Source organism: Entelurus aequoreus, linkage group LG08 (genome assembly GCF_033978785.1).
Source record: "Entelurus aequoreus isolate RoL-2023_Sb linkage group LG08, RoL_Eaeq_v1.1, whole genome shotgun sequence".
Taxonomy (NCBI): Eukaryota; Metazoa; Chordata; class Actinopteri; order Syngnathiformes; family Syngnathidae; genus Entelurus; species Entelurus aequoreus.
Window position 1 is genome coordinate 53,398,399 of NC_084738.1, and position 21,313 is coordinate 53,419,711.

The following is a 21,313-nucleotide window of genomic DNA, read 5'->3' on the forward strand; positions in this document are numbered from 1 at the left end:
ATAAACTGACAATATAACCTGGTCCCTACACACCGGAGCTCCTGTAAAAAGAGCTCAGCAGCGCATGCAATTTTTGCGTTGGATGAAAAGAGCACAGCTCCCTCCCCCGTTCTCACCACATTGTACAGAGGCACTATAGAGAGCCTGCTGACCAACAGCATCTCTGTCTGGACTGGAGCCTGCAATGCCTCAGACTGGAAGTCTCTCCAGAGAGTGGTGAGGACGGCGGAAAAGATCATCAGGACTCCTCTTCCTCCTATCCAGGAGATCGCAAAAATCCGCTGCCTGACCAGGGCTCAGAAAATCTGCAAAGACTCCTCCCACCCCCACCAAGGACTGTTTTCACTGCTGGACTCTAGAAAGAGGTTCCGCAGCCTCCGAAGCAGAACCTCCAGGTTCTGTAACAGCTTCTTCCCTCAGGCCGTAAGACTCTTAAACGCATCATAATTAAATTATCCCCTCAACTCCCCCCCAAATGGATTAACTCGCTGGAATAAAAAAGACAATATAACATACATCCATAAACGTGGACGCATGTAAAAAAGTGCAATATATTTATCTGAACAGTAATCTATTTATTTATATATATATTTATTTATTTTTATATATATATTATTTATATATATATATATATATATTTATTTATATATGCACCTTATCGTTTTTTTTTTATCCTGCACTACCTTGAGCTTATGTAACGAAATGTCGTTCTTATATGTGCTGTAAAGTTCAAATTTGAATGACAATAAAAAGGAAGTCTAAGTCTAAGTCTATGCCAACGCCTACAACATAGGCTATGTGTTTATCTTTATTTTCCTGCCTGTCGTTAACAATGGAGATTGTCTGATATTTTGTCATGGCTGAAGATCAATCAATAAAGGTTCATCTTTGTCGCAAAATTGTTCACTGTTTCACTGTGCACCCCGCCCTCGTCTCTATTTGAGCATTATAACGTTAACAAGTTAATATTCATTGAAATAAATTCAGAAATTTTTTTTACCTAACGAAAATATAGGCCTAGTCTTTCTAAAACATTCTTAAAAGCATTGTTCTGCTTGCTGCAACGCGCACACAAAGTGTGAGGAACGCACTCCTGATCTGAGGGCATTAGCAACAATAGTCAACACTTTCTTAATGGAAATGACAATAATATTATAATAATGATAAATAATATTATCACGCATTAATATCTCTTAGCCACTAATGCGTGGCCAAGAGATATTAATGCGTGGCACGCATTGAATGTCTGCTGCATTGGATCAGTCTCCTTTCTTTGACAGGCAAAAGCTTTATAACCTCACTAATGCCTTGCGTCGTCTATATTAGATATAGACGACGCAAGGCAAGGCGGGTGGGTGTGGTTTTGATAAAATGTTGGTTCGGGTGGATGGCGGGTGGATGACTACTTTTGTGATGCGGTTGCGGATGAAATAATTGCCTATCCGCACATCTCTAATATATATATATATATATATATATATATATATATATATATATATATATATATATATACATACATACATACATATATATATATATATACATACATATATATATACACACACACACACACACACACACACACACACACACACACACACACATATATATATATATATATATATATATATATATATATATATATATATATATATATATATATATATATATATATATATACACATATAAGGGTGTAACAGTACACAGATATTTCGGTTCGGTACATACCTCGGTTTAGAGATCACGGTTCGGTTCATTTTCGGTACAGTAAGAAAACAACAAAATATACATTTTCTGGTTATTTATTTACCAAACTTTGTGAACAATGGCTTTATCCTTTTAACATTGCTTTAAAATAGCTCTGTGTGTGATGGATGTGAGCCACCACGAGGCTGATGAGTGCAACAGCAGGCGGTCATGAATGGTAAGCATAACAATAACATACATATACACACAGGGTCCATTGCCATGGTTAATGCAGTCAACATATATAAAATAAAAACTAAATAAGATAAGGCTCAGAATTGGTTTCTTAACAAAACCTTTGTACATATAAAGTGCAACATTTCTACATATTAAATGCAACATTAAACTGCTTCAAGTTGTTGCTCAGATTAAATAAAATAAACAGTTTCAAGTCAACTCAGCCTCAGATTAACTTTTCTTTTTTCCGCCCAGCCTTTACCCTGATGACTTTCACTCAATCTTTATGTTTTTTGCCAGAAAAATCATTTTATCCATATTGTCTGCAGAAAGAGCAGACCTGCTTGCAGTTACAATGTCTCCAGATGTGGAAAATACCCTTTAGCTCAGACCTGGGCATTGTACGGCCCGCGGGCCGCATCCGGCCCTTTGCGCATCCCTGTCCGGCCCGCATGAGGCCAATCATAAATTACAAAATAAATTTCAAAAAGTATCTATGTCGAGTGTGCAATACAACGGTGCTGCTTTTGTTTTGAAAAGCGTTATTTGTATTACTTCCGTGTGGACGTATGCGCGTGTGCGATTGTGAGTGAATTGAACGGCGCAATTACAAATTACAAAATAAAGTTTAAAAAACGTCTATGTCGTGCGCGCAATACAACTGTGCTGCTTTTATTTTGAAATGTGTTATTTATGCCGTATGTCCGGGGGGAACCTGTGAGTGAAGGTGCATAGAGACAAGTGATGAGACGCTAAAAAAAGAAAAGTTGATGAGGAATGGCGTGTTTCCAACAAGACATGGACTGCCAAGTATTTCTTTACATAAAATAATGGTAAAGCCGTGTGCTTAATGTGTGGTACACAGGTTGCTGTGTTTAAATATCATTTTAATCGCCACTACACGAAGAAACACGAGGGAAAATACCGGAATGTGTCTGATGAAGCGCGCGCAAGGGAGGCTGATGCGTTGATGGTAAAACTGCAAACCCAACAAGGACTTTGTGCCATATTTCACACCCCCAGAGATGCAGCCGTCAGGACAAGTTTCGTCATTTCTCACAAAAGCGCCAGAAAAAGTAAGGCGTTTTCTGACGGAGAGTTTATTAAGGAGTGCTTATTGGACTTTGTTGCGCTGATAATGCCCGGAGACATTGACTGTTTTTCGCTAACTTTGGATGAGAGCTCTGATGCAGTCAATTAAAGAGACAACCACAGGTAATGACTTGTTCACAGAGGTAAATGCGTGTTGGGACAAGCTGGCAGGTGTGACAATCCAATCCACTTTATTTACATAGCACATTTAAACAACAAAATGTTTCCAAAGTGCTGCACAACAATATTACAAACAATATTCAAATATTATCCTTAGCTCCACCAATGACTGAATAAAAAGAAAAAACAATTACATATAAAACCAATATAAAAACCAATATAAAATAAATATGATTAAAAACTATTTTTAACAACAGATGGTTGTCCAAATCTGATGGGGAAAAATGTTGGATAATGCAGGATAAAGTGACCATCAAAAGCAATCTGCTTTTGTATAAAGTTAAGTTAGGTTAAATTAAATTATTATTATTAATTATTATTATTATTATCATCATTATTATTTATCTTACGGTATATCAAAAATAATATTGAGCAAAATTTATTTGAAATATTGTCGTGTGGCCCTCCAGCAGTGCTCGGGTTGCTTATGCGGCCCCCGGTGAAAATTAATTGCCCACCCCTGCTTTAGCTGGGCACGGAGGTAGCAGGTATGGCGAGGTAGTGCCTGGCTAACTTGGCAGTAAGAGGATATATGGGCTCATTGTTCTTCCACCATAGACGTGGGTCAAAATCTGCTGCTATAAAAACACCAACGGCATTTGTTATTGTTTTAGCCGTGCCTGACTCGTCGAGGAAAGGCTGCTTAAATGTGGTGGGGAGCCGAGTTTGCACCACGCTCGTCTTTCTCTTCGTTGAAGCAATGTTCACTTGGGGGTGGTGTAGCTTCAAATGGGTTAGCATGTTTGACGTGTTGTCAGAAGCATACCCTACCGCTGCTGAACAATGTCGGCAAGCTGCTTACGCTTTGTCCGCCACTCGTCCTCCATTGTTGTATCACACCGCGAAGCCAAAATGTTCCCAGCAGCGGCGATGACCAAGAAGAACGCGGAGTTGGAATATAATTACAACACTTTAAGTACATATTTATATACAGATTTGTATATGCAGCATTTCTGATCTGACCCTGCTTTATTTTTCAGTGTTTGCTGAGTCTCACCTGTTGCCTCCGCCCTAGCTGGCTCTACATGCTGCCTGTCTTCCTCCTCTCGTACAACATCTTCCTGCATACTTTCTATCCCTTCCTCCTCACACTCTCTTACTGCCTCAGCTGCGCCAGCTGCGGCACTAGTTGAAGCCTGGAAGTATTGGAAGCAAATTAATTTTCACACTGATGGACGTCTGTTTACTTTCCTTATGAGATTTCTAAGTGTCTACACCGTTTTGATAATACCTCCTGTAGGCCTACCTCCTCTCCAAGTCGAGCCCTTTTCGGCCGTTGAAAATATTTTTCTATACTCATCTGTGTGAAGGAGTGAACATCTAACATTAGAATTTATTACTAACGAGCAGAACCGCTGTATGTACAGTGCCGTCTAACCTTAAGCGGCAGCAGCTCAACACATGCAGGGTTCAACGTTAAGGTTTTTTTCTACTTGCCCGACTTCTCAAATCTACTTGCCCCAATATTTTTACTTGTCCTGCCTAGGTTTTTCTTCTGGCTGTGTTAGTGCTCATGGCTTATATCTTACTAAAATCCTTCCCGTTGACTATTTGCAACACTACACAGTATTTATTATTATTATTATTATTATTATTATCTATAATTACATTTAAATGGCATTGCATACATGTAAAATTAAATGCTATTTCACATTATTTGACCAGTAGCAGTTACAACCATCTGAACAGGTCAGCCACCTGTTTAAAGCCCGATCACAGTTGAAATCTCGAAATGAAGGGCCTTTAATGGCCAAAACATTAACCTGGACAACATTTTAACAGCTGGTTGGCTCAGATTTTATTATTTTCATTGCATTCACATGCTGCAGTGGACAATTTAGCTTCAGTATTAATGCAGTATCTGAAGCACCGTCTCCACGTGTGTTTATTGACAACAGGGTTATAACCTGGACACGTTAGCTCGTCGGTATGGTAACGAGTGACTGTTACTGCGTGCGTCTGCCCCGGCCCCCGAGTCAAACAGCGGCGGTGTTAATGAAGCAGTGTCAGGCTGCTCACCGTCAGTGAAACGCTCGGTGAACTCGCGGATTAACGTTAAATATATGACGAGCCGCGAGCGATGCAGCTATAACCTATCTCACCTGGTAGAGCACCCGCTGCGGTGACCTAGTTCGATCCCACCTGACAGTCACTTTGCTCCGCGTCAATCCCCCCTCTCACCCTCTCTCCCCCCTCCCCCGTCTCTTTCCAGCTGTCCTTTCAAAATAAATGCATTCATATCCCGAAAATAAAAATTAAGAAAATCCGAGTCGGTGCTGCACACTGCACAGGTTCGGACCACTTTTGAACTTGTTTGCCAAGACGTCTTACCCTCGTATTTTGATCCGGTCGGTCCGTTCTTCTTTTACTTCGTCGTCGTCGTCTTCTTCTTCTGGCCCACCAGGTGAATTAAGTGCTATTGGCGGAGTTACAATGCATAGTAGGCTACTGCCACCTACTGCACCGGAATTGTAACTACTAGCTACATTCACAGACAGAGTCCCATTGCTTTTATGAACAGTCGAGCGAGTCAAAAGCTGAAAAATCTATTTGTGGCGGATGTAATTCTTTCGTGGCGGGCCGCCACAAATAAATGAATGTGTGGGAAACAGTGCAAAAATTTTGGTTCGGTACGTACCTTGGTTTAGAGGTCACGGTTCGGTTAATTTTCGGTACAGTAAGAAAACAACAAAATATAAATGTTTTGGTTATTTATTTACCAAATTTGTAAACAATGGCTTTATCCATTTAATATTGGGAACACTATAATAGTTCTGCCCGCGTTAATCAACATTAAACTGCTCAAGTTGTTGCTCAGATTAAATAAAATGACAAAACTTTTCTTCTACATATAAAAAGTGCAACATTAAACAGTTTCAAGTCAACTCATCATGCTTAATTTATTACAGCATTTGGGAACCCTGTAGTTGATTTTTATCACACGCGCGCACGCGCACGCGCACGCACACGCACGCACACGCACACACACACACACACACACACACACACACACACACACACACACACGCACACACGCACACACGCACTCACCGCAAAATGAGCTACCGTTACGCTAAAGAATAATTAGCCTTCACCTCAACCCAGGACTGCGAGCGAGTTGAGCTGCAGCTTGTTTCTAGAACGTCAACGGGCTCTAGTGATGTTACTAGTAGTTGACTGGGAGGTGTTTATTTTAATTTGGGAAGAGTCCGCTGACTGATGCTCACCTGCTAAACACCTATCTGCTAACCCCACCGCAGAAGCACTGACGACATGCGCTCTGAATACGCACTGCTGATTGGCTGTTACCGCTCGGACAATGCTGGGTGCTGTGTAGGAGACAGAGGCAGAAAGCAGAGCAGCTTGTTAAGACTTTAGCTTAGGCAGCTACTTCATATGTTCGTGTGGAAACTCGTTCGGTACACCTCCGAACCGAACTGGAACTCCCGTACCGAGATGGTTCAATACAAATACACATACCGTTACACCCCTAATATACATGCATATACATTAAGGGTGTAACGATACGTGTATTTGTATTGAACCGTTTCGGTACGTGGGTTTCGGTTCGGTTCGGAGGTGTACCGAAAGAGTTTCCACACGGACATATTAAGTAGCGTACCGCACGTTGTGTAAACAATGCACACCGAGGCACAACACACGGCATGCTAGCAGCAACAACAAAGCGAAAGCGGTTTGCCGACATTGTTCAGCAGCAGTACGGTATGCTTCTGGCAACACGTCAAACATGCTAACCCATTTGAAGCGGCACCACCCCCAAGTGAACGTCACTTCAACGACGAGAAAGACGAGCGTCGTGCAAACACAGCATTCAAGCAGCCTCTCCTCGGTGAGTCAGGCAGGGCTAAAGCAATAACAAATGCCGTTGGTGTTTTTATAACAGCAGATTTAAAACCATATTGCAATAAGATGCCGGCGCCCTGATGGCAGCGACTTGCAGACGCTCTTGGGAGTGTAGAGCGATTTGGCAAAAATACCCGTCAATTCTGTCAATTTAATGGCTGGCTCAAAGCGTGGACACTGTGATCACATACGACCGACAGACAATTCTGGATGTGGATAGATCGGGTCGTTATAGACTGAAAGATGCATGTACGGTGGACCTCCTGGCTAGCATGGGAATACTTCGCGGGCTACATCGAGCGGCCTTTGTAGCAGCGGAGTCAAGTACTAGCGGGGACCGTCAATGGAGGAGACGTAAGCGGTGTGAGCGGAAGCAGAAGCGGGGATGCCGAGCGGGGCTAACAACAAAGCGAAAGGCTAATCCTCAAAGAAGCGTGGAGTGTCCGGGTAAGAAGTAATTTAAACTAGAACTAGCCGGCGCCAGGCTGGATAATCCCTGCACACATAGCAATTCTCTTAGAATAAAACACAACTCACATAATGTTTTTTCTGTTGTGACTGTGTCAGAGGTAGACATGCATTCTACTGAGGTGGCAAACTATGATGTGTTCAGTTTATCGCAGCACCAAGCAAACAATCTGAAAATTCCCATCGTATCAATTCCTAGATATGGTCGAAACTATTTAAAGTGCACTACGCATAATAAACGCAACATTATTAATATTGCTACTTCGGATAATTTCAACAAACAATCCTCAATATGGGCTTTTTAATTTCAACAAACAATCCTATAATATGGGCTTTTTAAACGTAAGATCATTATCTTCCAAAACGTTATTAGTTAATGAGGTCATTAGAGACAACAAACTTGACGTCGTTGGTCTCGCCGAGACCTGGCTCAAACCAGACGATTTTTTTGCGCTAAATGAGGCATCTCCTCCTAACTATACGAATGCACATGTTGCCCGTCCTCTTAAAAGGGGAGGGGGTGTCGCACTAATATACAATGAAAACTTTAATCTTACACCTAACCTAAATAATAAATATAACTCGTTTGAGGTGCTCACTATGAGGTTTGTCACACCGCTGCCTCTCCACCTGGCTGTTATCTACCGCCCCCCTGGGCCCTATTCTGACTTTATCAGAGTTTGTTGCTGATCTAGTGACGCACGCCGACAATATAATCATAATGGGGGACTTTAATATCCATATGAATACCCCATCGAACCCTCCGTGCGTGGCGCTCCAGACTATAATTGATAGCTGTGGTCTTACACAAATAATAAATGAACCCACGCATCGCAACGGTAATACGATATATCTAGTGCTTGTCAGGGGTGTCACCACCTCCAAAGTTACGATACTCCAGTATACTAAAGTAATGTCCGATCATTACCTTATAAAATTCGAAGTTCTGACTCATTGTCAACAAACTAATAATAATAATAACTACTATAGCAGCCGCAACATTAATGCTGCCACAACGACGACTCTTGCTGGCCTACTCCCTTCGGTAATGGCACTATTCCCAAATTATGTCGGCTCTATTGATAACCTCACTAACAACTTTAACGACGCCCTGCGCGACACCATTGATAATGTAGCACCGCTAAAGCTAAAAAGGGCCCCTAAAAGGCGTACCCCATGGTATACAGAAGAAACTAAAGTCCATAAATTATCATGTAGAAAGCTGGAACGTAAATGGCGCGCGACTAAACTTGAGGTTTTCCATCAAGCATGGAGTGATAGTTTAATAACTTATAAACGCATGCTTACCTTAGCTAAAGCTAAATATTACTCAAATCTCATCCACCTCAACAAAAATAATCCTAAATTTTTGTTCAGTACAGTAGCATGGCTAACCCAACAAGAGACTCCTCCCAGTAGCTCCACCCACTCGGCAGATGACTTTATGAATTTCTTTAATAAGAAAATTGAAGTCATTAGAAAGGAGATTAAAGACAATGCATCCCTGCTACAACTGGGTTCTATTAACACATATACGACTGTATATACGACGGATACCGCCCTCCAAAATAGTTTCTCTCTCTTTGATGAAATAACATTAGAGGAATTGTTAAGATGTGTAAATGGGACAAAACAAACAACATGTTTACTTGACCCATTTCCTGGGAAACTTATCAAGGAGCTTTTTGTATTATTAGGTCCATCAGTGCTAAATATTATAAACTTATCAATTTCCTCTGGCACTGTTCCCCTAGCATTCAAAAAAGCGGTTATTCATCCTCTACTCAAAAGACCTAACCTCGATCCTGACCTCATGGTAAACTACCGGCCGGTGTCCCACCTTCCGTTTATCTCGAAAATCCTCGAAAAAATTGTTGCACAGCAGCTAAATGAACACTTAGCGTCTAACAATCTCTGTGAACCTTTTCAATCCGGTTTCAGGGCAGATCACTCTACGGAGACAGCCCTCGCAAAAATGACAAATGATCTATTGCTAACGATGGATTCTGATGCGTCATCTATGTTGCTGCTTCTTGATCTTAGCGCTGCTTTCGATACCGTCGATCATAATATTTTATTAGAGCGTATCAAAACACGTATTGGTATGTCAGACTTAGCCTTGTCATGGTTTAACTCTTATCTTACTGACAGAATGCAGTGCATCTCCCATAACAATGTGACCTCGGACTATGTCAAGGTAACGTGCGGAGTCCCCCAGGGTTCGGTTCTTGGCCCTGCCCTCTTTAGTATTTACATGCTGCCGCTAGGTGACATCATACGCAAATACGGTGTTAGCTTTCACTGTTATGCTGATGACACCCAACTCTACATGCCCCTAAAGCTGACCAACACGCCGGATTGTAGTCAGCTGGAGGCGTGTCTTAATGAAATTAAACAATGGATGTCCGCTAACTTTTTGCAACTCAATGCTAAGAAAACGGAAATGCTGATTATCGGTCCTGCTCAACACCGACATCTATTTAATAATACCACTTTAACATTTGACAACCAAACAATTACACAAGCCGACTCGGTAAAGAATCTTGGTATTATTTTCGACCCAACTCTCTCGTTTGAGTAACACATTAAGAGTGTTACTATAATGGCCTTCTTTCATCTCCGTAATATCGCTAAAATTTGTTCCATTTTGTCCACTAGCGACGCTGAGATTATTATTCATGCGTTCGTTACGTCTCGTCTCGATTACTGTAACGTATTATTTTCGGGTCTCCCTATGTCTAGCATTAAAAGATTATAGTTGGTACAAAATGCGGCTGCTAGACTTTTGACAAGAACAAAAAAGTTCGATCATATTACGCCTATACTGGCTCACCTGCACTGGCTTCCTGTGCACTTAAGATGCAACTTTAAGGTATTACTACTTACGTATGAAATACTACACGGTCTAGCTCCAGCCTATCTTGGTGACTGTATTGTACCATATGTCCCGGCAAGAAATCTGCGTTCAAAGAACTCCGGCTTATTAGTGATTCCCAGAGCCCAAAAAAAGTCTGCGGGCTATAGAGCATTTTCTGTTCGGGCTCCAGTACTATGGAATGCCCTCCCGGTAAAAGTTAGAGATGCTACCTCAGTAGAAGCATTTAAGTCCCATCTTAAAACTCATTTGTATACTCTAGCCTTTAAATCAGACCTGGGCATTCTGCGGCCCGCGGGCCGCATCCGGCCCTTTGTACGTCCCTGTCCGGCCCGCGTGAGGCCAATCATAAATTACAAAATAAATTTTAAAAAGTATATATCTCAAGTGTGCAATACAACGGTGCTGCTTTTGTTTTGAAAAGCGTTATTTGTATGACTTCCGTGTGGACGTATGCTCGTGCGCGCAGCGGCAATCACAAATTACAAAATAAATTTAAAAAAACATCTATGTCGTGCGTGCAATACAACTGTGCTGCTTTTATTTTGAAAAGTGTTATTTATGTGCGTGTGTCCTGTTAGTGAAGGCGCACAGCGACAAGTGATGCCCGGTCCGCCCGGTTATCCCCGAGACGCTAAAAAAAGAAAAGGTGATGACGAATGGCGTGTTTTAAAAAAGACATGGACTGCCAAGTAAAGGTAAAGCAGTGTGCTTAATTTGTAATACACATGTTGCTAAAAGTTTAAAAAGAGCGTCAGACTTGGTGTGCACTTCTTCTGGACGCTACAATTGGTGGCAGAAGTAAAACTTTGCGCATACTGCACTGCTTAATTGTGTGCGCAGCCTGCTACGTCATCGAGAGGTACGTGCCACGTGAGGAGCTAGCCGCAGAGAGAGAGAGAGAGAGAGAGAGAGAGAGAGAGAGAGAGAGAGAGAGAGAGAGAGAGAGAGAGAGAGAGAGAGAGGAAGGAGAGAGGCAGTGTCTACAGGTGCAGCTCACGCTGCTTTCCATGGGGGAATTCCGCCCTCAATGAAGACTCCCAGGTTTGATGGCAAGGCGAACTGGGAGGCATTTCATCCCACTTTTAGACATCAATTGTAGAGTCCAGAAGAAGTGCACACCAAGTCTGACGCTCTTTTTAAACTTTTATTGAGCAACCTATACTAACACAGCTCAACTGATCTCGTTCTTTCCACACGCACATCTATCCTCACTCTTCATTTCCGCAACAGCAACGCTTCCTCCTTCTTCGCAAATCACCTTACAGGCGTGCTACGTTCACAACAAAGAGGATGCAGGATAAAGTGACAGAAATTGAAATTTTTGCATGGTATACACATCAGGAAGTGTTGTGTAAGAAAGTGTTAAAAATAAAACCATCAAAAGCCATCTGCTTTTGTATAAAGATAAGTTAGGTTAAATGAAAATATTGTTATTTTTTATGTTACGGTATATCAAAAATAATTTAAGCAAAATTTAATTGAAATATTGTCGGTGTGGCCCTCCAGCAGTGCTCGGGTTGCTCATGCGGCACCCTGTAAAAATTAATTGCCCACCCCTGCTTTAAATAGACCCCCCTTTTTTAGACCAGTTGATCTGCCGTTTTCTTTTCTCCTTTTCCCCCTCGCCGGGTTATTCCGGTTCCGGTGACCATGGATAAGATGCTGGCTGTCCAGAGTTGGGACCCGGGGTGGACCGCTCGCCTGTGCATCGGTTGGGGACGTCTGTGCGGTACTGACCTGTCTCCGCTCGAGATGGTCTGCTGCTGGCCCCACTATGGACTGGACTCTCACTGTTATGTGGATCCACTAGGGACTGTACTTAGAGGGGGGGTTACCCACATATGCGGTCCCCTCCAAGGTTTCTCATAGTCATTCACATCGACGTCCCTTGTGTGGGCTCTGTGCCGAGGATGTCGTTGTGGCTTGTGCAGCCCTTTGAGACTTTTGTGATTTAGGGCTATATAAATAAACATTGATTGATTGATTGATTAAAAACTAGATTTTGACCCACTTCTTCTTTCTGCAGACAATGTGGATAAACTGATTTTTCTGGCAAAAAACATGAAGATTGAGTGAAAGTCACCAGGATTAAAGGCATGGGGGGAAAAGAAAAGTTAATCTGAGGCTGAGTTGACTTGAAACTGTTTAATGTTGCACGTTTTATATGTAGAAGAAAAGTTTTCTCATTTTATTTAATCTGAGCCACAACTTGAGGCAGTTTAATGTTGATTAACGTGGACCTCGACAAGTTGAAAAACGTATTCGGGTGTTACCATTTAGTGGTCAATTGTACGCAATAATAATACTGTACTGGGCAATCTACTAATAAAAGTTTCAATAAATCAATCAAAAAAAGCACTTTATACAGTATGTAGAAAGGTTTTGTTAAGAAACCATTCTGAGCCTTATCTTATTTAGTTTTTATTTTATATATGTTGACCACATTAACCCTGGCAATCGACCCTGTGTGTATATGTATGTTATTGTTATGCTTAGCATTCATGACTGCCTGCTGTTGCACTTATCAGCCTAGTGGTGGCTCACATCCATCACACACAGAGCTATTTGTATTTTTGGGCAGAATTATTATAGTGTTCCCAATGTTAAAAGGATAAAGCCATTGTTTACAAATTTGGTAAAAAAAATTTAAAAAAATTTATATTTTGTTGTTTTCTTACTGTACCGAAAATGAACCGAACTGTGACCTCTAAACCAAGGTACGTACCGAACCGAAATGTTTGTGTACCGTTACACCCTTCATATACATACATATACAGTATGGGTCGCCCGGGCGAGGGTGTCTGATGATTAAAGACCCGAAACACCCTATGACCCCGGGTTTATCACTGATGACGTGTCCAAGCATCACCGTGAGGTGTATGAGTTCAAACCCCGGCCGAGTTATACCAAAGACTACAAAAATTGTGACCCATTACCTCCCTGCTTGGCACTCAGCATCAAGGGGTGAAATTGGGGGTTAAATCACCAAAAATGATTCCTGGGCACGGCCACCGCTGCTGCTCACTGCTCCCATCACCTCCCAGGGGGCAAGGGTGATGGGTCAAATGCAGAGGATAATCTCACTACACCTTTAACTTTAACTTATACATACACATATATACAGTACATATATTTATACACGTGTGTGTGTGTGTATATATTACCAAATAAACGCCCTTGTGCAAATAACCGCCCATATCCTAATAGCCGCCCGGGGTCTGACCCCATTTTGTGAATTAACCGCCTCTTCCTAATAACCGCCCATGGGCTGTTATTTGCATAATTTAGATTAAAATCATATTGATTTCATTAAACCCAATTTATAAGCTAAAAGGAAAAGCAAAGGTGCAGTAATTCTGGTAATTACGGTAACAGCAGACGTTACGTGGGGATTCTGGGTAATCAACATATTGCAATGGGTTACCGCATATAGCGTAACACACACTCAACGACAACAACAAACCCACGAGGAAAAGTTTCAACATGGCAAGCAACAGTAGCAGTGAGTTGAATGAACAGGATACCGGTACACCACAACTGATGGACGGGAATACTTTAAGGGGGAAGAAGAACAGAAAGTTTGACTTAAAGTTCAAGCTAGCGGTTGTGAAGTATGCGAAGCAGAATTCTGGTTTGGCAGCGGCCAGGCAGTTTAACGTTGACCCAAAACGTGTACGAGAATGGAAACAAAAAAAGGGAGAACTACTATCTCAGTCGGCAATCGATGGAAAACGGGCTAGCTTATCTGGTGGAGGTAGGAAGAAAGTGAGCGACGAGCTTGATGCTAATTTGTGTCAGTGGATAATCACGTATGCTGCTTTATTAAAAACTTGGAATACTGTAGCCTTTATTTTATTTAAGTGACAGTATTATTGTTCTGTTTTGATGGTGGGTTTTATACTTGAGTACTTGGTACCATAATTTTATTTTTCCCGGTAGGCTGCTTTTATTTAAAAAGTTTATATATTTTTAGTATTGGTATTCTATTTGACAATTGTTGCACTACTGCCATGTTGAGGCCTTGTTGATCTCTTGTTTTTTGATAGCCTACCTCATGTTGATCTCTTGTTTTTTTGTTTGTATGTTTACAATAGCTTTTACAATTAAAGTTTTTTGTACGAAAAAAAATACTGTACAGTAACCATTGTAACCAAATAATGGCCTGGTGCAGGCTGGTGCAAAAATAAATAAAAGCCTTGTGCAAATAACCGCCCATGTCCTAATAGCCGCCCGGGGTCTGACCCCATGTGACATAAACGCCCGGGCTACTATTTGGTAATTAATATATATATATATATATATATATATATATATATATATATATATATATATATATATATATACACACACACACACATTCCTTTGTTCACGTAAAGGTGTTTTCCAAAAACTAAAGACTGCATATATCCAACATGTGAAAAAAAGAATAAGTCTGTTTCATTACCTGGATCTCTCTTGCGTGGTAGATGAGGATCAGTCCCAGGAGGATGATGGTAGAAAGGCTTATCAGGCATTTTAGCGCTAATGAATACAGGGACTCCTGGAAGAAAGCGACAACACTAAAGCAAACACAAGCTTGTGGCACGTCATACACAACAATAATAGCACACTACTGTGTTAGACAGGTGAGTGAAGCACACAAGCTTGTGGCACGTCATACACGACAATAATAACACACTATGGTGTTAGACAGGTCAGTGAAGCACACAAGCTTGTGGCACGTCATACACAACAATAATAACACACTATTGTGTTAGACAGGTGAGTGAAGCACACAAGCTTGTGGCACATCATCATACACGACAATAATAACACACTATTGTGTTACACAGGTGGGTGAAGCACACAAGCTTGTGGCACGTCATACACGTCAATAATAACACACTATTGTGTTAGACAGGTCAGTGAAGCACACAAGCTTGTGGCATGTGATACACAACAATAACAACACACTATTGTGTTAGACAGGTGAGTGAAGCACACAAGGTTGTGGCACGTCATACACGACAATAAAAGACACTATTGTGTTAGACAGGTGACTGAAGCACACAAGGTTGTGGCACGTCATACGTGACAATATTAGCACACTGTTGTGTTGGACAGGTGGGTGAAGCACACAAACTTGTGGCACGCCATACACGACAATAATAACACACTATTGTGTCAGACAGGTGAGTGGAGCACACAAGCTTGTGGCACGTCATCCACGAAAATAATAACACACTATTGTGTTAGACAGGTGAGTGGAGCACCAAAAGTTGTGGCACGTCATACATGACAATAATAGCACACTATTGTCTTAGACAGGTGAGTAACGCAAACAAGGTTGTGGGATGATTTGAGGACAGCGCGGTTGTTATCTACAGTAACGCATGACTGTAGGAAATAGCAGTACTTGAATGTGTGTGTACAAAAGAGTTTTTTTCGGGGACATGAACTAGTACTAAAGTGTGTGTAAAAAAGATGTACTTTCGGGGACATGAACTAGTACTACATAAGTGTGTGTACAAAAGAGGTACTTTCGGGTACATGAACTAGTACTACTTGAATATGTGTGTACAAAAGAGGTACTTTCAGTGACATGATGTAAGAACTAGTACTACTTGAATGTGTGTGTACAAAAGAGGTACTTTCAGGGACATTAAATAGTACAACTTGAATATGTGTGTGTACAAAAGAGGTACTTTCGGGGACATGAACTAGTAATACTTGAATATGTGTGTGTACAAAAGAGGTACTTTAGGGGACAGGAACTAGTTAGTACTACATGAATGTGTCTGTAAAAAAGAGGTACTTTCGGGGACATGATATAGTACTACTTGAATGTGTGTGTACAAAAGAGGTACTTTCGGGGACATGAACTTGTACTACTTAAGTGTGTAGACAAAAGAGGTACTTTCGGGTACAAGATGTAAGAACTAGTACTACTTGAATGTGTGTGTACAAAAGAAGTACTTTCGGGGGCATGAACTAGTATTACTTGAATGTGTGTGTACAAAAGAGGTACTTTCAGGGACATGAAATAGTACGACTTTAACGTGTGTGTACAAAAGAGGAACTTTCGGGGACATTAAATAGTACTACTTGAATATGTGTGTGTACAAAAGAGGTACTTTCAGGGACATGAAATAGTACTAATTGTATATGTGTGTATACAAAAGAGGTACTTTCGGGGACATGAACTAGTACTACTTGAATATGTGTGTACAAAAGAGGTAGTTTCGGGGACATGAAATAGTACTACTTGAATATGTGTGTGTACAAAAGAGGTACTCTCGGGGACATGAACTAGTACTACATGAATGTGTGTCCACTCTCGGGGACATGAACTAGTAGTACTTGTATTTGTGTGTACTCACAGGGACATGAACTAGTACTACTTGAATGTGTGTGTACTCTCGGGGACATGACCTAGTACTACTTGAATGTGTGTGTGTACAAAAGAGGTACTCTCGGGGACATGGACTAGTACTACTTGAATGTGTGTGTACTCTCGGAGACATGAACTAGTAATACTTGAATGTGTGTGTACTCTAGGGGTCATGAACTGGTACTACTTGAATGTGTGTGTACTCTCGGGGACATGAACTAGTACTACTTGAATTTCTGTGTACTCTCTGGGACATGAACAAGTACTACTTGGGACGGCGTGGCGAAGTTGGTAGAGTGGCTGTGCCAGCAATCGGAGTGTTGCTGGTTACTGGGGTTCAATTCCCACCTTCTACCTTCCTAGTCACATCCGTTGTGTCCTTGGGCAAGACACTTCAACTTCACCCTTTGCCTCTGATGGCTGCTGGTTAGCGCCTTGCATGGCAGCTCCCGCCATCAGTGTGTGAATGTGTGTGTGAATCATGGGTAAATGTGGAAATACTGTCAAAGCGCTTTGAGTACCTTGAAGGTAGAAAAGCGCTATACAAGTATAACCCATTTATTTATTTATTTACTTGAATGTGTGTGAGTGTACTCTAGGGGACATGAACTGGTACTACTTGAATGTGTGTGTAATCTCGGGGACATGAACAAGTACTACTAGAATGTGTGTGTACTCTCGGGGACATGAACTAGTACTACTTGAATGTGTGTGTACTCTCGGGACATGAACAAGTACTACTTGAATGTGTGTGTACTCTCGGGGACATGAACAAGTACTACTTGAATGTGTGTGTACTCTCGGGGACATGAACTAGTACTACTTGAGTTTATGTGTACTCTCGGGGTCATGAACAAGTACTACTTGAATGTGTGTGTACTCTCGGGGACATGAACTAGTACTACTTGAATGTGTGTACTCTCGGGGCCATGAACTCGCACTACTTGAATGTGTGTGTACTTACACGTAGGCTACACTCACCTTTCCGTAGGCCCCCCATGACAGTTCCGTCTCTACGACCATAACAACGATGCCAAACATGCCAAAGATCAAAGCGTAGTCGCTGAGCCGCTTCCGCTTCTCAAACAGGGCCCTCCTGTGGCCGAGCTTCTCGCCAATGTTCTGGTTCTTCTTCTTGCCCGACTTCCCGCCGCCGCCATGGCCGCAGCCCCCGCCTCCGTCGCCGGACGCGTACTGCATGCGCGCAGCCGCGTGGTTCTCCGGCTTGGAAGCCGCCAAAACGTCCGACGCGTCCCCGGCCGAGAGAGGCTGCAGGGGCTGCGACTCGGAATCGAACTCGTGTACGTTCCTGCGGGACGAGCTCAGGTGGCTGAGCGGCCGCATGACGCCGCCGTTGAATCTGCAGCTGCTCATGCTGGCCTCATGGCGGGATGATGACGACGATGGTGCCCGGAGGAAGATGCATGGCGAGTCTCCCCAGATGTCCTCAAAGTTACCGCGGTGCACGTCGGTGACGTCCCGCGGACGACGAGGCGGTCGCCGACATGACAGGTGCGGTTGGTGCAGGTGCGGCTCGACCCAATTGGGATCCGCGGACTCGGATGCTTCGTGTTGGACTAATAATGCTACCGCAGCTGCCCCAGACTTCCCATGTCTTCTTCCTCCTCCTCCTCTTCTTCTTCTCCTTCTTCTTCTTCTTGTTTTTATTTTTCTTCTTCTACTTCTTCTTCTTCGCCTTCCTCTTACTCCTCTTCTTCTTCTTCCTCTTTCTCCTCCTGCTCTCCTTCTTCTTCTTTTTTAAAGCAGCAGCAGTCCAGCAGCACACAACGATGGAACAGAACCTCGTCGGCTCCCGTAGAATAAACAATCATCTTTAGCAAGGGTGAGGACCCAAACACTCTCATTTAGCCAGGTGTTAACTAACCTCTCCTCATATATACAATATCATATATTCAAAATAATATGTATCATATATACAATATAATTTATATCATACAATATCAAAAGACATGCACCTGGGGATAGGTTGATTGGCAATACTAAATTGGCCCTAGTGTGTGTGAATGTGAGTGTGAATGTTGTCTGTCTATCTGTGTTGGCCCTGTGATGAGGTGCGACTTGTCCGGGGTGTACCCCGCCTTCCGCCCGATTGTAGCTGAGATAGGCTCCAGCGCCCCCGTGACCCGAAGGGAATAAGCGGTAGAAAAAGGTTGGATGGATGGATGGACAATATCATGTATACAACACCATGTATCATATAAACAATATATTATATATCATATAAACAATATCGTATGTACCATATAAACAATGTCATATGTATTATATAATCATATCATATGTAATGATTATATGTAATAATATATATCATATATCATACATATATCATACATCATATATCACATATGCAATATATAAAATATACAATATCATATGTTTCATATATACTATTTCATATATATCTTATATGCAATATCATATATATCATAAATGCAATATACTTTTTATCATACAATATCATATGTATCTTATATACAATATAAAACATATTATTCAATATAATATATACAATACCCTACTTATCAAATATGCCATATCATGTATATCATAAAATATCATCAATACAATATCATATGTATCTTATATACAACATCATATCTTATACAATATATTTACACAATGCAATATCATAATCATATATACAATATCAAATATATCATATATACAATATCATATATGTCATATACACAACATCATATGTATATCATATATACAATATCACATGTATCATATAAACAATATCATGTATATTATACATACAATATCACATATATAATTTATATAAAATAATGTATATTATGTACAAAACTGTATGTACAATATCAGATATATATACAGTATATTTTATACAATAACATAGAGTATACATTAGTGGTTGTCAAACGTATTTCACCAAGTTGCACCTCAGAAAACACTTGGCTCTCCAAGTACAGTAGTGTAGTAGACCTAAGTATTCATCAAGTACCACCATAATGACAACATTAAAATACAGTAGTGCAGTAGACCTACGTATTCATTAAGTACCATCATAATGACAACATTAAAATACAGTAGTGTAGTAGACCTAAGTATTCATTAAGTACCACCATAATGACAACATTAAAATACAGTAGCGTAGTAGACCTAAGTATTCATTAAGTACCCCTGTAATAACAACATTTAAATACAGTAGTGTAGTAGTGTATTCATTAAGTATCACCATAATGACAACATTAAAATACATTAGTGTAGTAGACCTAAGTATTCTTTAAGTACCACAATAATGACCAACATTAAAATACGGTAGTGTAGTAGACCTAAGTATTCATCAAGTACCACCATAATGAGAACATTAAAATACAGTAGTGTAGTAGACCTAAGTATTCATCAAGTACCACCATGATGACAACATTAAAATACAGTAGTGTAGTAGACCTAAGTATTCATTAAGTACCACCATAATGACAAAATTAAAATAAAGCAGTGTGGTAGGCCTAAGTATTAATTAAAAAACACAATAATAACAACAATAAAATACAGTAATGTAGTAGCCCTAAGTATTCATTAAGTACTACCATAATGACAACATTAAAAAACAGTAGTGTAGTAGACCTAAGTATTCATTAAGTACCACCATAATGACAACATTAACATACAGTAGAGTATGGGTTCTAAGTATTCATTAAGTACCACCATAATGACAACATTAAAATACAGTAGTGTAGTAGACCTAAGTACTCATTAAGTACCACTATAATGACCAACATTAAATACAGTAGTGTAGTAGACCTAAGTATTCATTAAGTACCACCATAATGACATTATTAAATACAGTAGTGTAAGAGGCCTAATTATTCATTAAGTACCACCATAACAACATTTAAATACAGTAGTGTAGTAGACCTAAGTACTCATCAAGTACCACCATAATGACAGCATTAAAATACAGTAGTGTTATAGACTTAAGTATTCATTAAGTACCACCATAATGACAACATTAAAATACAGTAGTGTAGAAGAATACAGTAAGTATTCAATAAGTACCACCATAATGACAACATTAAAATACAGTAGTGTAGTAGACCTAAGTATTCATTAAGTACCACAATAATGACAACATTGAAATACAGTAGTGTAGTAGACCTAAGTATTCATTATGTACCACCATAATGACCAACATTAAAATACAGTAGTTTGGTAGACCTAAGTATTCATTAAGTACCACCATAATGACATCATTAAAATACTGTAGACAAGTAGGCATAAGTGCTCATTAAAAATAAGGCAGATGTTTTATGTAGTAACATTACACACAGTTTGAATACTATTTGTCTGTGTTTAAATACAGACAAATAAAACTGTTGCATTACAATATTTAAGGAAGTGATTTTTTTTTAAAATACCATTAGATAGAGCCTGCGTACTACTAGTGGTACCCATACCACAGTTTGATAATCACTGATATATATCATATACACAATGTCATATAGATCATCATACATATATGTACAAACCCCGTTTCCATATGAGTTGGGAAA

General features: G+C 40.6%; 1 protein-coding gene across 4 annotated transcripts in view; it reads right to left on the bottom strand.

The window, feature by feature from the left end:
- Positions 1-18,523, bottom strand: part of kcnn2 (potassium calcium-activated channel subfamily N member 2) — a 218,714-nt gene extending 200,191 nt beyond the window's left edge. Inside the window, exons 1-2 of one of the 4 annotated variants that reach the window (XM_062056770.1) lie at positions 17,757-18,523; positions 14,850-14,945 (exon numbers count right to left, since the gene is read on the bottom strand). In XM_062056770.1, the coding sequence (XP_061912754.1) occupies positions 14,850-14,945; positions 17,757-18,149 (489 nt within the window). In that variant the 5' untranslated portion in view covers positions 18,150-18,523. Of the gene's footprint in view, positions 1-14,849; positions 14,946-17,756 lie in introns of those variants that run through there. The other 3 variants (XM_062056769.1, XM_062056771.1, XM_062056774.1) reach the window with 3 other exon arrangements.
- Positions 18,524-21,313: the final 2,790 nt, after the last annotated feature.